General features: G+C 44.1%; 1 protein-coding gene across 3 annotated transcripts in view; it reads left to right on the top strand.

Moving 5' to 3' along the window:
- The window catches only part of LOC130585263 (dedicator of cytokinesis protein 11-like), a 44347-nt gene that overhangs the window by 18345 nt on the left and 4112 nt on the right, over window positions 1-21890 (top strand). For all 3 annotated transcript variants that reach the window (XM_057385684.1, XM_057385686.1, XM_057385685.1), the window contains 15 exons: window positions 175-308; window positions 960-1075; window positions 2653-2790; window positions 7262-7444; window positions 8122-8235; window positions 9774-9989; window positions 10073-10130; window positions 11830-11936; window positions 12899-13021; window positions 13893-14006; window positions 15782-15928; window positions 16778-16988; window positions 17300-17490; window positions 18096-18196; window positions 19441-19579. In XM_057385684.1, coding sequence (XP_057241667.1) covers window positions 175-308; window positions 960-1075; window positions 2653-2790; window positions 7262-7444; window positions 8122-8235; window positions 9774-9989; window positions 10073-10130; window positions 11830-11936; window positions 12899-13021; window positions 13893-14006; window positions 15782-15928; window positions 16778-16988; window positions 17300-17490; window positions 18096-18196; window positions 19441-19579 — 2092 coding nt within the window. The remainder of the gene's footprint in view (window positions 1-174; window positions 309-959; window positions 1076-2652; window positions 2791-7261; window positions 7445-8121; window positions 8236-9773; window positions 9990-10072; window positions 10131-11829; window positions 11937-12898; window positions 13022-13892; window positions 14007-15781; window positions 15929-16777; window positions 16989-17299; window positions 17491-18095; window positions 18197-19440; window positions 19580-21890) is intronic.

Consider the following 21890-nt stretch of genomic DNA (forward strand, 5'->3'; position numbering starts at 1 on the left):
TGGTAGCCTGAGGGCCCCCAGGCTGGCGTGGCCTGGTCAGTCCCACGGGATCGTCCGGGATAAACCAGACCCGTGTGCTGGAAGGGAGAGCTCTCCACCCTGGTTCTTTGTGTGACCCCACAGAGGAGTGGCCGCTGCTGCCAGCCCCAGCCCAAGCTTTGCTCCCCCTTGCAGGGTGCACGATGCCTGGCTGTCCAAGCACACGGCGGCCGACAGGAAATCCCAGACCATGCCGGCGCTCCGCAGCAGGGCCGGCGTGCGGCTCCAGCACCTGGGCAGCTTGGASACATCCTTCACCCTCAACCACAGTACGTACAGCAGAGCCAGAGGGGCCAGGGAGCGGGTCAGCCTGATGKAAACTGCCTGCAGCCCTTTTCCACTTGCTGCTGGTTGCTTCAGGTTATGCAAACTCTACAGAACTGCAGTGGTCGCCTCTCCTCCCTGCAACATTCCTGGATGGGTGGGGGTGGTATTTAAGCCAGTCCTTTAAAAGTCACCCCTGGGACTTAACACCTGTGTGGCTTTCTCCCTTTGCCTGTCTTGGCTCAGCTCTTGGCTGGGTTGCTGTGCAGGCACAGCCTGGGTTTGGGCAGTGAGCAGGGCCAGCAGGAGAGCTGTGCTGGGATCTGCTCTGAGCCTCTCTGCGTGGGTGCATTTTGTCCCACTGAAGCACTTCGCCATTTCCCCTCTCTGGAGACAACTTGGACACCACCTCATGCTCTGTCTAGCTTTAAAAACAGTCATATTAAGGGGCAATACTGACTTTGTTTTTTTCACGTGGCATCAAGCTGAGGCAGCTTCTCTGAATGGAGTTGGCAAATTCAGCATCTTGCTACTCTTGCATCATTTTCCAAGCACACTGAAGTGCAAGGGGAGAACCTTATCTGTGTCAGCACTTAGATCTTTTGGGAGCTGGAGTGTTCAACACTGTTTCCTCCTGATTTTCTCTCTGTTCACAGATGCAGGTACCTCAGAAGCAGATATTGTGCACCAGGCGTTACTGGAGGGCAATATTGCCACCGAGGTGTGCCTAACAGTCCTGGACACCATCTCTTTCTTCACTCAGAGTTTCAAGGTCAGCACTGAAATYGAAAACRTTTTAGAAAATTGTGCTSTGTTTTTGTGCATATGTGGATTATRGTGATCTGTTMTCCTAGAGTGGRAGAATATGAAAGCCTTTACCAAAGCAAATTGTCTGCAGCTTGTTTGTTTTCTGAAACACTGACTGTTTYAGAGGGTSTCAGAGTAATTATGTCCTTTTGAAATCTTGCCATTTTTTCAAAACTGAGGTCGGAGAAAATCGCATGTATGTTGTACCATGACTATAGGCATTACAAAAATAGAATAAGAGGAAATGTGCATGGCATAGAAAGGAGGGACTAGAGGAAAGGGAAATGAACATCCAGCATTTTTAGAACAGTCATTCTTTTGTACCCTACATTACCTAGAAACAAGGCCCAGATTTCTCTGAATTGCTGTACAGGAATATCTCTGAGGCTGGGGCTCTCCAGTTGTGGTTACCAATACAGGCAGGACCAGAACCACGGGTAGAAATCTTCTCTTCCATATGGGATTTGTGCTTCTGGCAATCATTGCCATCTGCAAAAACCACAGCCTCTGTGGTGAAGAAAATCCCAGGCTGGCAGCAAAATACTGAAACACTGTTCCAGAAATGCTCTTCCTAAAGTGTAATTAGAGGAATGCTGCATGTAGCCAGCTCTAGATTTGAGAGCAAGCACAATGAAGATTTCCTTTTTGGATGGATTGAACATGAAGAGAAAGCTCCACATAGCCTCTGCTTCTGTTGCAGAGTCAAAAAGCCATCCTGGTGCAGATGTTAAATTACTCCCTAGAAGTTTGGTAACAGCAAAAGKATTTCAATGCAACAGTTGAAACTTGCTTGACTTTCTCTGCTGCCTCTTTTTGAATATCACTGAACCACAAAGCAATGTGATTTTCAAACCACAGGATGGACTGGATTCTCTTCTGCTTTAATGGGCTTCTGCTTTGTTTTTATGGTCGCACGAGTAGGTCCTGTGCTGCAGCAGCAGGGCTGGTGCTTTTCTGCTGCCCCAGTAAATGAACTCCAGGTAAAAGTCTGCACCCTAAACTGCCCACAAGATCTGCACTCTATCAGTAACCCCAAGAAATTCCATTTTACCCTGTCCCCACAAGGTGCAAGCAGACAACACTCTGCAAGAAACAAGGGAAGTGTGCTAACCACAGCTATGAATTTATCCACTGAAAAGATGTGATAATCTTTTTTTCCCCCTCCCTCACTCTTTTGGGCTACAAATGGAACAATTTTTAAGACAAAAAGAAATGGAAAAAACCGGTATGATCGTTACATTAGTTATAGCATGTTTTATTTACAATAACTAGGCAACCAGTGAAAATTGCACAGATTATTTACTTAGGTTGTAGAATTAGTGAGGCAAAAGTGATAAACTATTTTTTTTCTCTCTTTTACAAAAATAACCTCTGCTAACTACTGTAAGTTTGGCGTGATTGTCACATTTTATTGGTTGTATTTTTACTGAGGGGCCTGTTGCTTATCTGGCTGAAGAATTAATGTGATTAATTATGCAAAATTATCTGTCATTTCCAGCTTCAGRTGCACTTCTGCAAAGTAAATTCTCCTGTTCTTTCCAGACCCAGCTTTTAAGCAATGATGGCCACAATCCTCTTATGAAGAAGGTTTTTGATATTCATCTGGCTTTTCTCAAAAATGGGCAGTCAGAAGCAGCCCTTAAGCACGTATTTGCCTCTCTGAGAGCTTTCATTAGTAAGGTATGTATTACATGACGTGGGTGGGGGAGAGCCTGTAAGTGTGGCAGAGAGGCCATACTGGTTAAATTGATATTTTGGGGATGTGTTTTAGAAAACAGCTTCAGTGATTTATGAAACAGTTCAGGTTAAGTTCTCCAGTTATTTATTATTTGTTGGATATCAGGAAGCAAAAGGAGAAATCATGAGGGATTCCTTCACTTGCCTTGGTCACAAAGATCAGTATCTGTTGAACCAAAAGTTGGTGCTTGAATCTTTGCCCCAAACTGTCAGGATTCCTCAAAATGCTGTTGCTTGAGTAATGCATGTGCTGACAGGCACCTCCTCACACACTGCCTGTGAAAGATGAGAGTTCTTGCTGAAACTTTCTGTGCTCTGAGTCCTGGCARGCAGTGAGGCTGTTTAATCCCCTGAGCTCAAGCAGTGACAGAGCCACAGCTGACCACAAAAGAGCTGTGGTGATGCTATTGCTGACAGTGCCCTTTGTGCTTGTCAAAACCTGCCACTTGTCATAAGTACATTTTCAAGAYCTGATGTACACGTGAACACCATTCCTCCCAAGCTGCACTGTTATCATAAATACAGAATTAGTTAAAACATCCCAAATCCCTTGAGCTCAACACTTCATTAATGAGGAAAATCCATGGCAGGAGATTGCAGCCAGGCAGAGCACAGTACAAGAGCAGTAAGCAGCAGAGTGACTTCCAAAAGAGCTTTTGCAGTTGCAAAGTCTGGTTAATGAGAGACTGCTAAACTGTTGTTCTAAGGTGGAAAAGGTCTGTGCTTTGYGCATTTTACTGTAACTCCACAGCAAACCTAAGAGCTGGTGTAAGTCTAGGGCTGGATTTTGCCTTTTGCTGAGCAAACACATGAGCAGCAGAAATGCAGAGCTCTTGCTGGCTCACTATCTGGCTCCAGTCAGCRTGGTCTACAAGGTGTTTTTCCATGGGGCTTCTTAAAGCCTGCTAGATTGGCAGCTGKCAGGGGCAGGAACCTCAGTTTTTCTGCAGGGTTCAGTGCATGTCCATTGCTCTACCTTTGAGTTTTCTGCTTTCCTGTGGTCTGCTTAGCCATGAGATACATCCTGCTACAAATCTGCATACACTGCACTTTCCTCTTTGCTAGCCAAAAGTTTGTTTAGCCAGAAATATTTGTTCTATGCCTATGGCAAATAACAGACATTCCTTGCCTTCCTGTGGGTTTTTTTTTGAATGTGAAGCCAAACTTTCACACCTGCTCAAKTTGATCTCACCATCAGCCTTCAATGCCTGGAGCCCTTCAGGGGTTCCATTYTTGCTTTCCACAACACTGATGACAGCAAGGAGTCTGTGTGCTTGGCTGCTGCAAGGATGGGCAGTGGGAATTTTTTCTTGGATTTATGGTGGAGCTTCATATCATGGGCCTTTGTGGACATGAAAGATTGATTTCAGCTAATTTCTCATATTTCCCCTATGACAGGACATATATGGCTTCTGTWAAAGCAAGATATGAGCCGAGCAGATGGTATCTATAAGGAGGAAGTGTTTTCTTTACCTATTCCATAACCACAGGAGTTCCAAACTTCCTTTTAAGTCCTGTCAAGGGTTCTTTTAATGCCTGAAGTGGCTGTGGTGGCTGAGGCAGGTTGGCCACTTGTATTTCATGACAAGTGCAAGGATAGCATATTTTCCTACAAGTTTGWTTTTAAATACTAACACTGCACTACTTTGTAACTTCAAGAAAAGCAAAAGTGAGTTATACCTTTGTTGCAGCTAGAATGGAAAATTTCTCATTTTTATGGCCTTCTGTAACTATGATTCCAATGAAAAGAATCCCCCTATTACCTGTGGTCACAGCAAATGGTTGCTGGAGGGAGAAAACTCCTGTGATGTATTCTGCATCCCAAAATTTGTCTTCTGCATTAAATCCAGTTATTTGGTAGACAAAAGACTCTTAAAAAATTTAAAATAAATGTTGCAGGAAGGCAAAGAACAAAAAAAAAAATCTATAATTGTTTGCATCTTTGGTTTTGGTTGCATGCATGTGTTTTGAGAATTTGGGAAGAAAGCTGCCTCTGTTTTACTGGCTGGTAAGAACCAGCAAAAGCTAGATTGTTCTTGTTTCATGCTCCAGGTTTTCTTAAGAATGGAATCTGCCTTTTCAGAACATCACTTACACATAAATACATATATGCATGCTTGAAAATGGTCTTTAAATTAAAGGTTATAAAGGAAAAAATGCATAGAGTAGGGGTCTGCATTAAAAAGCAGCTCAGATGGATGTGGGTGATGGAAGCCCCAGGTCCTGCCTGTCCTCATGGCTTTCCTGCCCTCGTGTCCCTTTGGGGCCTCTCTGGGAGTGGCTGCTGGGTTGACTCCTGCTCTGGTCCATTGTTTTGGGGCTGGATAAGAAACAGGCTCCTCCAGTGTGCACAGCCATCACCACAGGGGCTGTTCCATGCTCTCCCAGAGTGTGTTTCCTGCCAGCTGGAGAGCCACGGGCAGCACCTGGCTGGATTTGCAGCAGGCACAGACCCATGGATCTGCTTCCCTGAACCTGGCACCAAGAGCCATTGCATCTGCTTGGGCTTGGTTTCCAGAAAGGRACACGGGTTCCCTGAGGAAAGGACACAGGTGGTGTGGAAGGGAGTGCATAGGGCTCCTCCTGCAGCAGATTCCCAGGCAAGGGTTCTGTCCCTAGCAGTGGGTTGGAAATGCCTGGAAAGCCKCTGCAGGCAGGCAGTGTCCCTGCTGAGAGCAGGTGGCAGCTGTCCCTGTGCTGTCTGTGCATGCCCAGTCACCCAGCTGTGCCAGCTGTGCAGCTCTGGGCTAAGCCCAGTGCTGACCATGATCCCGTCTCACTCTGGTGAGCGATTGCATTGCAGTGGGCAGCAGGTCCTTGGGAGCTCCTTTCCCAAGTGCACACAAGGTTTTCRTGGCCCTGTGTTATTATGGTTTTTGTTTGGCTCTTTCTTCCTCCCTTTTTTCCCCTGAAGATATTTTTTAGCCAAAGGCAGTCAACACAAAGTATTTTGTGTCTYAATTTCTTGGTGCAATCCCAACATCTTGCTGGCCACAGCTCCTAGATCCCTGTTTTAAGACCCTGTCACCAGCATGCGATGGTGGTGGCCTCAGCAATATCTGCGAGTTTTCCTGGAACATACATACCAAATGCAAGGAGTGGAGAGCCACAATAACAGCTCCAGGCTCTGACTGGAAGATGTGARTGAATACACTGGCAGTATTTGCTGTCATCTCCCATGGCAGAAGGTGGTGGGGCTGAYAGAAGTGGCTAATGGACCGTGCTCCATGAGAACTGTGGGGTCTCAAACCAACTGAGCACATCTTTCCTCTGAACAGATCAAACCATGGTTGCCTCTGTTGCCTCCTTGTGCCAGGAAACTCCTTGGGGATGGTTGCCAGCTGCAGCAGAARGAGCAGTGCTGCTGTGCAATGCCCAAACCTCCTCAGCTCCCTGKGGAGGTGTTGGCATCGCCCCTGCGCAGCAGGTCCCTGCGGTGACGGCTGCGTGCCAGCCCAAAGCCCTTCCCTGTTCTGCTTCCCTGTGCTCAGCCCGCTGTGGCCAGGGTGGAAGGAAGCTGAGCGTGCTGTCGCCTCCCGCCAGCCACCTCTGGTGACCGCAGCCAGACAGACACACCCTGGCATCCCCAGCAGGCAGCTGCCCACCGAGGCAGGACTCTGCTGCAGCTGTCCCTTTCCAGGCAGGGCTGAGCTGTCCCCTGCTTGTGCTCAAGGGTTTGATGAGGGGACAGAGATGCCACCAGGGTGCTGGTGTTCCCCTCAGCCTGCCGCAGGTCCCTGAGCCCCGCTGTGACCGAGGGAGCTCATGCTGTGGTTTGGCTTGGTCCTGCTGCTCCCTGGCTGGCTSTGTCTTGGGGCCAGGGCAGGTCACTGAATTTTAGGCTTTCAGGGACAAGTAAGTCTCTTGTCTGCATTCCTGAGCGCATGCAGGCATGATTTTCGATGGTTTTGGGGGATCACATAGAAGTCCATTGTGTTGATATGTTGTAGATATGTGAACATTGCAGGTCACAGGTTTTCCAGCGAGGCTGGGCTCCTGGATGGGCTCAGATGGATTTTGTGATGTTCCAGATAGCARCTTTGGTGGGACTGTCCATGGGACCTCTCCTTCCTGCTCCACTGCTGGTGATTATGGCTTTTATAAGAACATAATTCTGTSTGTCCAATTTGCTGAGAATTTGCCAATAAACCCAGATGTTATCRGGGAAGGGTTAGATGGACATAGACGATCACATCCCCAAAAGTGTGACAGCAAAGTTCACATTGCTCTAGGAAACATGGTTAAAAATAGGCCCCAAATTCAGTCCTACAAATACTTTCAGGCTCAGAATTCTGGCAGAAGTTTTGCTGAGGCTGTCCAGGCTGGAGCTCAGTGTGTTGCCCTGTGCCCCAGCTGAGCCCTGTGGATGCTATTTAATGGTGTATTTTCTRATATTTGCTTGTCTCTCTTGAAGTTTCCCTCAGCATTTTTCAAGGGAAGGGTGAACATGTGTGCTGCCCTCTGCTATGAGATCCTGAAGTGTTGCACTTCCAAGGTGTCCTCCACAAGGAATGAAGCCTCTGCTCTTCTGTATCTCCTGATGAGAAATAATTTTGAGTTCACCAAAAGGAGAACGTTTCTGAGAACGCATCTTCAGGTCAGTGGCTGRAGAAAAGCTAGAGAGCAGGACACCTCAGATTTAAGGAATACAGCAGTAGAACTCTCTGACCTCATACCTGCAGAGGATCCTGACATTGCCATATGGACAAAAGTCCTCTTGCTTTCCAGGTTTTGCCTAATTCTCCTTTCCAGTGACTGGTCCAGGCACCTTGGGGTAAAATTATTGCTATCAAGTACTCCAAGCTGTTGAGTTTTAGCGGATCAGACACAAGACACATCTCTGTGCCAGAGGCTGGCTGGGATGGGGTGGCAAGGACAGCTGCCTTTGAGGCAGGAGAAGGGATTTCCTTGGAGCTGCTTTTTTGGCATTGTTAGTTTTTGAAACGAATGTAGATACCTAGTGTCACAGATGAATACCCTCTGGGTTGTAACAAATCTCAGGAGAAGATGAATCTCAGGTTGTAATGAATCACAGAACTCCAAACAGGGTTTCATATGACAACTGTTGGATTGTTRGTTGTGTTCAGCAAAGCAGTTTGGTCCTCTAGGGAATATTTGTCCTTGGGAGATGTGAGAGMAAAGCCACAACGCCGACCGCTGCTTACGTGGTGGAAAAGATGTGGTGTTTTCCTGTAAGCATTTTATCAACTGTGACCTTAATAAAACTCTTTTACTAGGGCTTTTTTAATTAAARCCCCTGCCTTATCCCAACAGATAATCATTGCAGTGAGCCAGTTAATTGCAGATGTGGCCCTCAGCGGTGGGACCAGGTTTCAGGACTCCTTGCTCATCATTAACAACTTTGCAAACAGCGACAGGCCCATGAAGGTGAGTTGGAGATGTCACCTCCTGTCATRTGCTATCAGCCACTCACGCAAGGCTGGGGACAGACTCCAGGAAACCGTGTTTAAGGGTAGGACTAATGATTGGAATTGTGATTTGTAGGCTCACAGTGGGCTGCATTTGCTCAGTAAACAAGTGCTATGCCAACAGCAGTAGGACCAGCTGCTCAGGCAGTTTGTGCTCCAAACGTGAGGCTGAGCTCATGCCAGCTCAGGTTGTGCTTTGCAGTGTTCTGCTTGCAAGGTTGTCCAAAGAGCTTTCCAGGAACTCCCAGCTTTGGGAAAAGTGACAAGGGAGGGTCTGGTATTTCTGTTGCCTGAAGGTGATAGTGAGCAGGAATTAGTTTTAATTAATTGAGTGCCAGTAATGTTAAAAAAGCGCTCTTTTTTGGAGATTAGTGTTTGTATTTCTTCAGAAAATAATTGCCTGGTTTTGTGCTAGAATTAGTGGTTTGTACCCAACCCACTGAGTAACTGCAGCTTGCTCCAATTCACACAGAGTAGCTGCCAAGGCAGGATAGGGGAAATGGGAAGTGTTTTTACAATTCCATGATTATCCTATGCCTTAAAGGTGTAATAGGAACCTCCATTAGGTGTTTAAATGTGATCTAACAAATTTATAGGTAGGATATACCTGGCAAAAACCGCAGTTCTTTTCCATGTAGACAGATGTTGGTAAGAGCTGCACTTTCACTGAGCCATACTTTTAATTTCCATCACGACATGATCATTATATCGAGTTTATGCATTTGTGTAAGTGCAAGAGTAAAAAAGAGATTTCAACACACTGGAGAGGATGCCATGCACAGCCCCAGCAGCAGCTGGGGAACAGTAGTCTGAGAATCCTGTTTTCCACAGCAGGCAGGTTATAGTGACAAGGTCAGGCTCTTCTCAGAGGTGTGAAGTKCAGGACTAGAGGCAATGTGGGCATGTTGCAGCAAGGGGAGTCCCAATTTTGCTTAAGAAAAAATTATTTCCCAAGAACATTGTGCAGCCCTGGAGCAGGGCCTAAAAAGGAGGCGGATTTTCTCTTTTAGGAGATTATAAAACTTGGCTGGACAAGCCTTGCTCTAACTCAGTGATGGCCCTGCTCTGAGCACGGGATCAGATCAGAGCATGTGTTTCTTTCTCCACTACATTCTTGTGGTGGGAAGCTCTACAAATGCCTTCAGTKCTTTAGGAATTTAAGAGAGACCACATCAGAGCCTGACAATCCAGATGTTGAATGACATGAAAAAACAYTGGAATATGGTTTGTGGTCTCATCCAGAGACTCATGCCAGCTCCTCAGGATGCTAAAGTGGCAGCCTCAGTGGGAACAGCCAGCCTGGGCATGACCTGGAGAGACTGGCCCTGTGTCGTTACAACTGAAATGCCTCCAATTTAACTTCAGTAAGGAAGAATTTATTAGCCCTATCTACCATGTTCTCAGTGTTTCAGATAGTGGCRTGTTGGCTGAAGGGGTCATTCCTTGGCAAAGCCTGTATTTTCTTATAAGCTTCTAACTCAATTTGTTTTGTGTCAGGCAACTGCTTTTCCTTCCGAAGTCAAAGATCTGACAAAGAGAATCCGCACAGTGCTCATGGCTACTGCTCAAATGAAAGAACACGAAAAGGACCCAGAAATGCTGGTAGATCTCCAGTACAGTTTGGCCAAGTCTTATGCAAGCACCCCYGAGCTCCGGAAAACGTGGCTGGACAGCATGGCCAAGATACACGTGAAGAACGGCGACTTCTCAGAGGTAATTTGTGCAGTTAGAAACGTGGTGCACAACAGAACAGATCTGCAGGTGACATTTTGGCAACTTCTCTTTGTGCTTTGCAGGCAGCCATGTGTTATGTTCACGTAGCAGCCCTCGTTGCCGAGTTCCTGCACAGGAAGAGTAAGTGTCTGCTGTTTGGGAGATAATGCAGTGGTGGGGTATTTCAAAGAATCTTTTTAAAGACAAACTTCTCTCAGTTTGGTTAATTTTTATTTTATAAACAAGCTAAAAAGGAAAAAAAATGCAGTGGATGAAGCTAGAAGATGATGAATATTTTTTAAGAAAGTACTCCAGCTGTTCATAACCACTTACTTAGCCACGCTGGCATGGTGCTGAGTGAAGTAAGAACTGACACATCAGGTCTTGGTTTAAATGTTCACTTGTATTTTACAGTGAACATTATATTATTAACACTGTATTTCACTATATTAGGTGATGTGCTCACAGGGGAAGCCCATGTTAAAAACTGACTCAATATGAGTATCAGAATTATTACTATAGGCAGTACAGAAAAATATAAAATAAAGCAGTCAAAATTCAGTCAAAAACTGAGACTATAACTTAACTATATACATATGTGAAAAACAATCAGGAAAAAAGGAGTTTTGTGGCTTAGTGCAAAATAGGAAGGAAGGACAGACTTGTGTGTTCTCAAGTTACACCACATTGCAGGTTTTCTTTTAAATACGTGTTCCACAGTTGATACATTGACCCCATTTCTCATTTCCATATAAGGGAGTAACTGTTGAAGTGGACCCTTAACATTTCATAAAGTTAAGGCTGCATAAGATTACGTGCACTGTCTGGACTGGAAAGGTCTTCAGTGCCCTGCTCAGGAGGCTTGGAACCCCTCCAAGTTCTGTACTTTGTCTTGGCAAAATGGGAAAGTTAGGATTTGTTCTTGTGATGCATACACACATTCCACATGGCTGCAGAGAGGAGGGTATTGAAAGCTGGCAATGTTTTATTTGTACACAAAGGCTGCTTACCACAAGTAGTAGTAAAGGAGAACTCCTAAAAGGGAAGAGGAACAAGTCCAAAGGAATATTAAATGAAGTTTGAACATTGAGTTATTTCTGTCACTGACRCTCTTTACACATGCACAGGCTGAGCTACCCAAAGTTTTGGGGTACCTACCTGTGCTTCTTTGCTAGGAGYGTACACTGCTGTCTGCTTACCACYCAGCTCTCCAGCAATTGCTGTATAGGATAGAGTTAATTTTYCTCCTTAGTAGCTGGTGCTCCTGTGTTTGGATTCAGTGTGAGAGTAATGTTCACAGYACATTGATGGTTTAGCTGTTGCTCAGTAGYGCTTACACTAATCAAGGATTTTCAGTGTTGTGCTGTGCCAGTGAGGAGCTGCACAAAAACCTGGGAGGGAGAACAGCTGAGGCAGCTGACCTGAACTGCCAAAGGGTTATTTCACACCTAAGAATGTCATGACAAATTACATTGGGGACTTACCTGGAAAGGGGAGCCATCTGGTAATGTGTTTGCAGAGGTCAGTAGGTGATAAGCAACTATGCATCACTGGACTTTTTTGAGGTTTATATYATTATTATTATTATTATTAYTATTAYTATTATTATTATTATTATTATTACCACCACCACACTTCAGTTTGTTTCAGTTATTAAACTGTTCTTATCTCAACCYGTGGGTTTTACTTTTTTCCCTGAATCTCTTCCCCATCCTGCCAGGGCTGGGTGGGGCGGTGAGAGAGCTGCTGAGTGGTACTGCCTTGMCAGCTCAGGTTAAAGTACAGCAGTATGACACATTTGAGATAATTCCACTAATCTATTTGCTTTTGTGTGCTGCAGAGCTCTTCCCCAGTGGATGCACTGCCTTCAGGAAAATCACTCCCAACATTGATGAGGAAGGTGCAATGAAAGAAGATGGTGGGATGATGGATGTACATTACAGTGAGGTGAGGTCCTGTACTGWTACAGGTTATTTGACATCTGAGTAGGATTTAATTTTAGCCTTTGTTCATGTGAACTCTAAACAAATCACAGTTGTGCACTGGCATCTGTAAACACGACTGTTCCTCTGCAGTTACCCAAGAGAAATCTGCTCTGAAGGGTTTTCTGTGTGTGATTCAGACAGGTAAAACTGTTKTAAGTTCTTGGTTCCCATGAAAGACTTTTCTAGCACTGAGACTGARAAAGCTGCACCACAACCTTTGCCTGCTGTGTTAGACAAATGCAAATTCTTCCAGCACAAGGCAGCACAGCTGGGTGTGGTATTTCCAAGGAGGGACTGAATGAAGTCAAGCTCTGCAAGTGAGAGGTCAGCTTAGGGTCCTCTGGAGGTAGGGCTGTGCTGCAGGACACCATGTTAGCAGAAYCATCCAGAAACCATAGCAAGGCTCTGGGGAAGTGGGTAGATCCCCCACGAGTCACAAAGTCTTGCAAGCACTTGTGCACCATCCCTGTGCAGCTGTCCTGGGTCCTCACAGCTGAGCAAGGGGCCCTGCAGCCCAACTGACCATTCATCGAGACCTGAGGACCCTGAACTGRCACTGCTATTGCACACATGTTCCTCAGACGTGTTCCTTAGACGTGCACCTCTGACCTCCAGTGCTGTCATCTCCGTGCTCTCACGGAGTTTTTGAATTTTCCAGGGGAAGTAGCTAAATAACCAGGACACGCATACTAGTTATCGTGCTAACGATTCATAAAGAATTAGTGAACTTTTAAAAAATAATTTGTCTTTTTTCTTCTTCCTCCACCCCATAAAATTTAGAATGCTTTTAGAAAGTCCAGGAATGCACAGGATTTAAACTTGTGTAGCTGTGACTCCTTATTGTGGGACCTGATAAAGTATCTGAAGTTGACATGGTTTTAGCTTGGACTGTTACTAACACCCCCCATTTGGTTGCTCTCATAGGAGGTCCTGGTGGAACTGCTGGAGCAGTGTGTAGATGGCCTGTGGAAAGCAGARCGTTACGAGACAATTTCTGAAGTTTCCAAACTGATCATTCCTATCTATGAAAAGCGGCGTGAATTTGAGGTGGGTTATTTTGAACTRCTTTGCATAGAGCAGGTAATTTTCTAGACTGCTAAGAAAAAACAGGGGACTTTTTGTTTTTTGAAGTTATGAGTTAATGAACTGGTGTCAGTAAAACATGCATTTGCTTCATTACTTGTTGTTAAAGAAATCAGTGAAAGCAATGATCTGGAAGGTAATTACCAATGTTAATGACACGGACAACCCAAGCTGAGTGAATAATTACCACCTTCCTTCCCGTAAAATAAAACTGATATCATTCCATATGGTAGATTCTTTCTGAGACCTGAGGTTTTTAAGGGTTAAAAACAGAATGAGAACTGTTCAAAGAAAGGACTAGACCTGTGGGTAATTCAGTGGCAAGTGGAGGAGAAGGAGGGAAGCCGTTCCCAGCCTTGCTCCTTCCCCACCACCTGCTGTGACTTGTGCTTCAGCTTCATACTGTTCCCCTTTCCCTTKCTCTGCCATGACAGAACATCCAGCCTTACAACTGAAGCTGGGAGAAGCCATGTCTCAATATATACTTTTTGTTGTAAAGCTGTTTTTAATTAAAAAAAAAAAAATCTGGATAAAATATTGCAATCTGCTGTGTCTGTGAAGGCTTGGTGTGGGAACACGCTGAGACAGAGCACTCAGCTTTCTCTCCAAGGGTAGTGGTGTTAATGCAGTCTTTGGTACCCTGCAGACCTGACACCAAGCATGCACCTGAGACCACGTTTGTGAAAAAARCCTGCATGAGTTCACCCTCCTTAGAAATTCAGGTTTCAGTCCTCCAGAGGATTRTGTTCAGGTCTCTCAGTAGCTTCCAGTGGTAGCCAGAATGTCCTGCTTGCAAAATCCTGCTTTCATCATAATGTYGAAACCTGATTTCCAGAAACTCACCCAGCTGTACAGAACACTCCACGGAGCGTATGCCAAGATATTGGAAGTAATGCACAGCAGGAAGAGGCTTCTTGGAACTTTTTTCAGAGTGGCCTTTTATGGACAAGTAAGTATATACACTGGCTTGCCAGCTGCCCCTTCCCAGGCATCCTGGCCCCAAAAGCTGCTGCTCTGTCAGACCTGGAGCTGGAAAGCTCCTCTGGCACAGCCACCAGCATGTCTGTGTGAGCACACTTGGGGTCTGGGTTTGTGTCTGTCTCCAGGAGCACTTGATTTATTATAAAGTTTATGATTCTGCTGGTAGGCTTTTCATAAAACAACTCAGCAGTTAGGAAATGGCTTAGTGGGTTCAGAAAACACCRAGGAGGTTTTGTAATTATAGTTATTATAGGTCGCACAGACACAACTTAGTGTGTATGGTACATAACCAGTAACATATATAACCATAGCATATAAATAGTAGTAGTAACAGACATTTTTTTCTRCAGAAAATTGCTGCTCCCTTCTAGGTATTAGCAGAGTAAAAGGTTACAAGAGAAGCTGGAGGCAGAATATCTATCAGTTTTGGTTACACCCATGTAGAGATAGGTAATATTTTTGTTAGGTGGGGTAGCTGGGAAACTGAATGAGATCTGGAGCTCAGAGTCGCAGGAAGGGGCATGATCTTATTATATCTCATGAGGTCTTCCAAGCTTGAAAGATGTGGGTTTTTTTTTTTTTTTCTCCACCTGTAGCAGTTAATTTAATAGTGTGATACCCTTATGTCCCTTCTGTCTGAACAACTGCTTTGCTTGTGGACTCATCACCACGGGGGAGCTGCAGGACCCCTCTTAAAAAAGCACCATGTGAATTTATAGTAGCCTTGCCTTTCCTCATTCCTTCTTCCAGAGGAGRTGATGGATACTCCTGAAACCATCATGAGTTTGTACCTTTGAATGCCACTGTCACTGCACACAACATATCCGAAAACTGACTTCTACTGCAGCAAACATGCATTTTGTATTAAACCTCATCTCCTCCACAGCTTTGGATATGTACAAAGTAAATAAGGTTAGCAACAGATAAAAGGAAACAACTGCTAGCATAGTTTTCCAGAAGCTGTGGAAATAACTGGACCAGCCCCTAAAATTAAGCTGTGTAGCAATCTGAAAACCAGTACTTGATCCAGTTTTGCCCTTTGAAGCTTTTCTGGCTTTATGTTCCAGCTGCACACAGACATCTTAACACTGTGTCACAGGTTCTGGCTGGAAGAGCTCACCAAAGCGTGAAGCTGCCATGCTGTTTCCATTATGGGCAGTGCTGGTGATGCAAGCACAGCCTTTGATGCAATTTTGTCTCTGTTTACAGTAAATACACCACATCCCACTTCCCTGAACACAAGAGGAATTAAAGCACAGGAAACCCATTTCTTTTTTTGTTGCTTAAAGTCTCTTGCAGCCTATACAAATTCCTTAAATTCAGACCATTTCTGTGGTTCTGCTATCRGGGCTTCCTCAAATTACATGTCTTTGTGCTCTTTCTCTGTGCCCTGTTTTGTGGTGTTTTCTCCTGCCTGCCTCTTTCCAACCTTCCAAAAGGTCAGATGCTGGCCAAACCATCGTCTACATTGTTTAGATTTCGCACTGGTTGTACTCAAGTAATGACGTGTTGTGTTTGTGTTGGTTGAAGAATTTTATATTTTTTAGACCATTTTTGAAGTAACCTATTAAAACAGGCAAAGTTCAGTGAGATTTTGTGAGCCATAGCCTTMCAGACCTTCTTGGCTTACAGAAATGTTAGCAGAAATTTGCTTTCCAAGTAGCAAATCTGAGATAAAAGTTTGCCAAATGAAGAAACACAGCTATTCCTCACTTCTTTCTTTTTTCCTGTGGTTAATGCCAGACGTTCTTTGAGGAGGAAGATGGGAAGGAATACGTCTATAAGGAGCCCAAACTGACAGGCCTCTCGGAGATCTCCTTCAGACTTCTTAAACTTTATGGAGAAAAATTTGGGTCAGAGACTGTAAAGATTATCCAGGATTCTAATAAGGTACAGTTAAMYKSSRKKYYYKKKGARSYKRARRGRRGWWWYMRRRSMWYCCYTYCYTYYKSCACTGGGAGGGGAAGAATGARCCCTCTGCTCCTYCCCCTTACAAACACCCTGCTTCCAATTGCCCYSTGTGTGGACATGGTGCACARCTTGGCARGGGTTGGTGCTGCTCTGGCTKCCAGAGGGGAATTATGGATGGGAAATTGCAGTCCCTGTCACCCTGAGCCTTGGTGAASGCATCAGAAACCAGCACAGAGCATCAGGCGACTGGAACTGGAGTTACTTCTCATTGCTTTGACACTGCAAGCTTAAAAATCTCCTTGGGCCTTGCAGCCTTAGCTCCTTCCTTTTCACATGGAATAYTTTTTTATGCTCCCTGCAAGGGCTGTGCTCACCCTTGGGCTGCAGTGGGATTTATCTGGGTTACCAAAGACAGTGCTGGTGATCCCAAAGCTGGTTTAGTGCGAGCCTGCAGGTCTGCCTGCCCCGGCACTGTATGAGCACAGGATTATGGACTGGAAACTTGGTGGTGATCTTGGAAGGACTAAGTAGCTCAGGTCTGTGCTACACTGAGGGGCCAGGGGATGTGACTGCCTGCTGCAGGAACAGCTTCTTTGACACCACATGATGGTTTCTTATGATGCATTTCATGTGCCACACCTCCTTGTTTTATCTGCTGGTGGATGGTCTAGACATCCCAGCTGAGGGCCAAACAAGCATTTGATGTGTCACTGGCCTGCAGGCAATGAGGCAAGGTCAGCAGGGAATTAGTTTAAATTAGTAGATGAATTAACCAATTATAACTTATTAACCTTTGCTCCTCCTGWGAATAACCCTCTGATTTCATAGGTCAACATCAAAGACCTTGACCCCAAGTATGCCCATATTCAAGTGACGTATGTGAAGCCCTACTTTGAAGACAAAGAAATGTCTGAAAGGAAGACAGAATTTGAAAGAAATCATAATATCAATAGATTTGTATTTGAAACTCCTTATACTTTATCTGGAAAAAAGCATGGCAGTGTGGAAGAACAATGTAAAAAAAGGACTATTCTAACTAGTAAGTGCAAACATGAGATGGTAACTATTGTGAGAGTATTCTAGCTCATGAAAATATCTTAGAAGTGTCACAAATTCTCTCAGAATTCTTATTCAGAATTGTGAGACAATGTTCTGGTTGGGAGGGGCGATTTACCTTGTGTTTTTATGTGCACATTTTTACATATTAAAAAGCCATGCTGGTTAATTATAGCCTTGTTTGGGATTTCACATCCCTAAGTGCAAGAATCTGCTTGTAGGTATTCTATGAAGCATAATCCTGTGTGCTGCATGACTTTTCAATTTATACATTTATTTTGCTGTTCCTGCTAGCTCTGAACTCCTTCCCATATGTAAAGAAGAGAATTCCAGTCAATTACGAGCATCAGGTTAATTTAAAACCAATCGATGTCGCTACGGATGAAATAAAGGACAAGACAGCAGAGCTGCAGAAGCTGTGCTCCGCTGGTGATGTTGACATGATCCAGCTGCAGCTCAAGCTGCAGGGCTGTGTTTCWGTGCAGGTCAGTCTGTTTGATGTCTGTTCAGAATTTACATACACAGCTCAGGGTGAGGCGTCAGCACAACGCACAGCATTGACTTTCCAGCAATCATTAACCAGCCCTGCAGCCTCCAGCACAGCCACGGTCACTGCTGCACAGCCAGACTCCTGCGGATAAACACCTTCTCCAGTGGTGTTTGCAGTGTCAAATCCAAGGGAAATTGCACCTTAATYAGCCATAAGTGACTGCTACAATATACTTCAGTCTTGAAGACTGCAGTCAGGCACAAACAGCCTTTTTGTGAGCCTGGCTTCTCAAGCTCGATAAATGACCTTAGGACTCAGACCATGCTGCTTTCCCACACGGAAATAAGAGGAGAGTATGAGGAAATAATCTCTGTTTTTATCYCCATTTATCTTTTCATCTCAAAAACATAGATAGAAAAACAAATGCTCAACTTTTGAAATTTCAGGTGCCTCTGGTGACATTAGTAATACAGAGCTGATGACACTGAAATAGTGTGCTAATGTTGGGTGGGGTTTTGTAAAAAGTTGTTATTCCTTTCACAAGTGCTTTTAGMCTCTCAGCAGAAGTTCTAGCATAAATGATTTCTTCTTTCATTCTAGGTTAATGCTGGTCCTTTGGCCTATGCCAGAGCTTTCCTAAGTGACAGCCAGTCTAGTAAATATCCTGCCAAGAAGGTGAATGAGTTAAAAGAAATGTTCAGGTAGGATTTCTGATGTAATAAAAGCTAGCAGCTGGCTGGAAGGTGGTACCTGCTTTGATTATATTTTTGTCTTTCTCTGAACTCGGCAGATGCTGGATACTTAAATGTGTCTTATAAAGATCCAAGGCTCATGGGGTTATGGGTGCTCACACGTATGAAAAAAACCAATGAAATTATAAATATCAAGAGTTYCCAAGCCCAAGGCTGTGCTCTCCATGGGGAAATTTGTTTGAACTTTTGCTTCAACAGTTTGTGTGGGTATTTGAGATTATCATGGGAAGGAAATATGTTTGAAAACCAGAGATCTGACAGTCCTGTGTTCAGGGGTCTTTAATATTGAGCATTGTTTGCCAATTTTTTCCAAAGGGATTTTTTGCTAGATAATGATGGACTTGAAATATTTTAAAGYAAGTCCTTTACTTTAAGGCACTATTCTTTTTTCTGTTGCTAGTATTTGAAACTGTATGACTTGGGCAGTTGTTTTTCTAACTTCTGTCCCTTAGGACCTCCCACTTGAAAGAGTCCCCAGGATATAATTAGACAACCCCTGCTTCACCTCAGGATGATGAKTCTTTGCCACACTCTTTTCTGGACCTCTTGGGTGCAACCAGTTGTCCGCCAGCCCCTCATCTGTCATTCTGTGCTGGTGACTCCCATTTCACCCATTTCTCCATTCTCATTTGGGCCAATCCTGTTCTCTTTCCATGTATTGAATAACCCAGCAATAACGGAGCAATCCCTGAAAACATGCCATGCTTTTATTTTACAGCCTCACAGTGCAAACACGAACTCCAATGCAGTTGTGATTGTGTTGACATCGAGGTTTATAAAAAAAAGGGAAATATGTGTGTTAAATGAAGCAAAGAATAAATAACAGAACCAAGAGACGGCACCACAGCTCCCCACGGTGTGAACTTCCTTCTGGAGGTGTCTCTGCTGTTAGCAGCCCGACCTGTCACAGCCCTGCTGTCCCCATGTCCCCAGCTGTGCCCAGCCCTGCAGGACTGGCTGTCCTTTCTGAGCATCCAGGCTCAAAGGAGCTCTGCACAAARCCCCATAGCAGTGCTGTAGTCCCTCTCCATTCCCTGATCCGCTGTCCCAGGGATGTTCCTGGAACAGGACTTGTCTCAAACACTGGAGAAAAGGGAGTGGGAAATACTGAGATTTGCCTCTCTGGTTGGTTGTTTGCTGTGRTAGAGGACTGGACTGTTGTAATGCCCCAAATTCATGCCTTTCCTCTCCAGGAAGTTTATCCAAGCCTGTGGAATTGCTCTGGAGCTCAACGAGCGTCTCATTAAGGAGGATCAAGTGGAGTACCACGARGGGTTAAAGTCCAACTTTCGGGATATGGTGAAAGAGCTTTCTGACATCATCCATGAACAGGCACGTACTRCAGGGCAGCTCCCAGAGGTGGCTGGCTGTGCTTGGAAAATGACTGGGAACTAACTGAAAACGTGATCACTCCTCATGTTATGTAGCTAAATATAAAACAGTGAGTAAGCCGACTTGAAAGTCCAGCAGTAGGCTTGGTGGATCCCTAAGACTGCTTTCTGCTGACTGAAAGTCTCAGCCTGGTGCTGGCATTCAGGGAGCTGCAGGGTGGGGTCTTCACTGCCACACCACTCCCTGCCCTGGTCATCAGAAATCCTATGCCATGTTCTGCATCATTTGCAAATTATAAAGAGATCMCAGGTCAAAGTTCTCTGACAAAATTTCCATTTCCTCAGTTATATCCAGCTTMAGTTATTTTAGAAAATATGTTACTTTTCCTTTTCTTATCATTTTTGCTTAATGCCAGCATGCCATTTATATGCACTGTTAAAATTCGTGCTAACTTATCTGATCTATGTTTTAATGTTTTCTTGGGTCTTTCTAGCAAAATACATTTGAATAGTAGCATCAGAGAGGTGGGATATTCAAAGAGCAGTTGCACTTCTACCTAGTACCATGCTGTTAAATTAGATGAGACCTGGCTTTCTGAAGTGATTTCCATATCTCTGCCCTTTAATTTTGCCTTTTATTAGGACAGAAGAAATCTGTTGCAGATTTATAGTATCAAGAATATCAAATCAACGGTACAGACTGCATTGTGGTCCACAGAACTTGAAGTTTGGAAGAATGCTTTCAGGATGTCCCAGTTAGTCATAGTGACTACAAATTAAAGATGCAGCATTTTAACTCACTAAAAATGGATAGACAAATTCCAGTCAGTGGAGTAGCTGTTTACACTAATTGAAAAATTTGCGAGTGGCAAAATAATACAACTGCACCAGGCTGCTGTTTGTAAATTAGGTTTATTTACAATAAAATAATGCTTATGGGAATCAGAGTCTTGTTATGGAAGARTACAGCATCATTTCAGGGAAACAGTCTCATGATTGGGATGAGTTTTGTTGTAGGAGTGTGAGGGAGGATCTGTTTGAAAGTGACTGCTGCATCCTGTTGCTTTTCTTATATTCCCCTTCTATTCTGCTCATGACCACCACTTTTTTTTAGTGTGCAAAATACTGATTTTGCACATTTGCCACACAGTATTTTTCACTGCCACTACTGTGTACTCCACTGCTGAACTTTGCTCAGAGAGGCTTGTTCAGAGGAGCTGCCACCTGCTTATTCTAAGTTATTTGCCAGTGAACCTTTCCAAGGCATTTAATTTGCATGCAGCTGCTAGAACTTTTGTGGCTTCTGAATTTTGCAATAGTCAAATCAAAACCAAATCACTCAATCCTTCACTGTCACAGTACAATAGTCAAGATTATTTTAGAACAAAGAAGCATTGTTAAAACACACTCCCTGTTATCTCAATAGATTTATCCACAGGCAAAATAGTACTGAAATGTCCAAGTGAAGGGCTCCCTGGGAAGAATGTACTTTTCACTTTATTCTTGTAATAGATTAAAAGGCAGCTTAAAAGACCATGTTTATGAACACCATTCTTTATAGTTGCACAACATAAAGTTGTACAACTGCTGACTTGAACTTTGCATTGCCATCAAATGACCTAATACTTAACAAGTTCAACTTAATGGAATATGTTTTCTTATTTTGCAGCATTACTCAGTTAAATATAAAAAGTGCATTAATTTAGGATTCTCACTGCAAATAACATAAGCTTTTCTAAATATTGTCAGTGTCCCAAATCAGCACAGCAGTGTCCTTCGTTTGAGATGAAAGGGCAGATGGGTAATCACTGGGTCAGCCTGTGACCTGTTTACAGATCTTTTAATCTAAAACATAAATACAAAAAATTGGCAAACRGCAGCTGAACAGGTCCAGGAAGTTTGAGACTGGCAGAAAGCTGGATGTCCAGAGGCTGTTTATGATGGCCAGGGATCTCAGTTCCACTAATGCAATTTCAAGGTAAATGACTGGTGAACCACACAGTGAAAGCAAATACAGTCCAGTTGGACTCTTGCTGTCAGACTGTCCTTCAGGCTATAAAGTACAAAATCAGGACACAGAGCTAGTGAGTGTTTGGGGAATTTAGCTGCACGTACTTACAATAAAACCTATTAGAATTCTGTTACTGATAAGACATAATAAAAGATTGCTATACAGAGAMCTGTTTCTTTCCTACAGTGCATAGTTGTAAATTCATCCAGTAATAGAGAAGAGTGTCTTTTTTAATGCTACAGAAATTGCTAAATTATTCTTTTTTCTCATTTCTTTGTTACGCTGCCTTYGTGAAACAGCT

This window comes from Malurus melanocephalus, unplaced genomic scaffold, assembly GCF_030028575.1.
Source record: "Malurus melanocephalus ecotype Western Australia unplaced genomic scaffold, MMel_1.1 scaffold_855, whole genome shotgun sequence".
NCBI lineage: Eukaryota > Metazoa > Chordata > Aves > Passeriformes > Maluridae > Malurus > Malurus melanocephalus.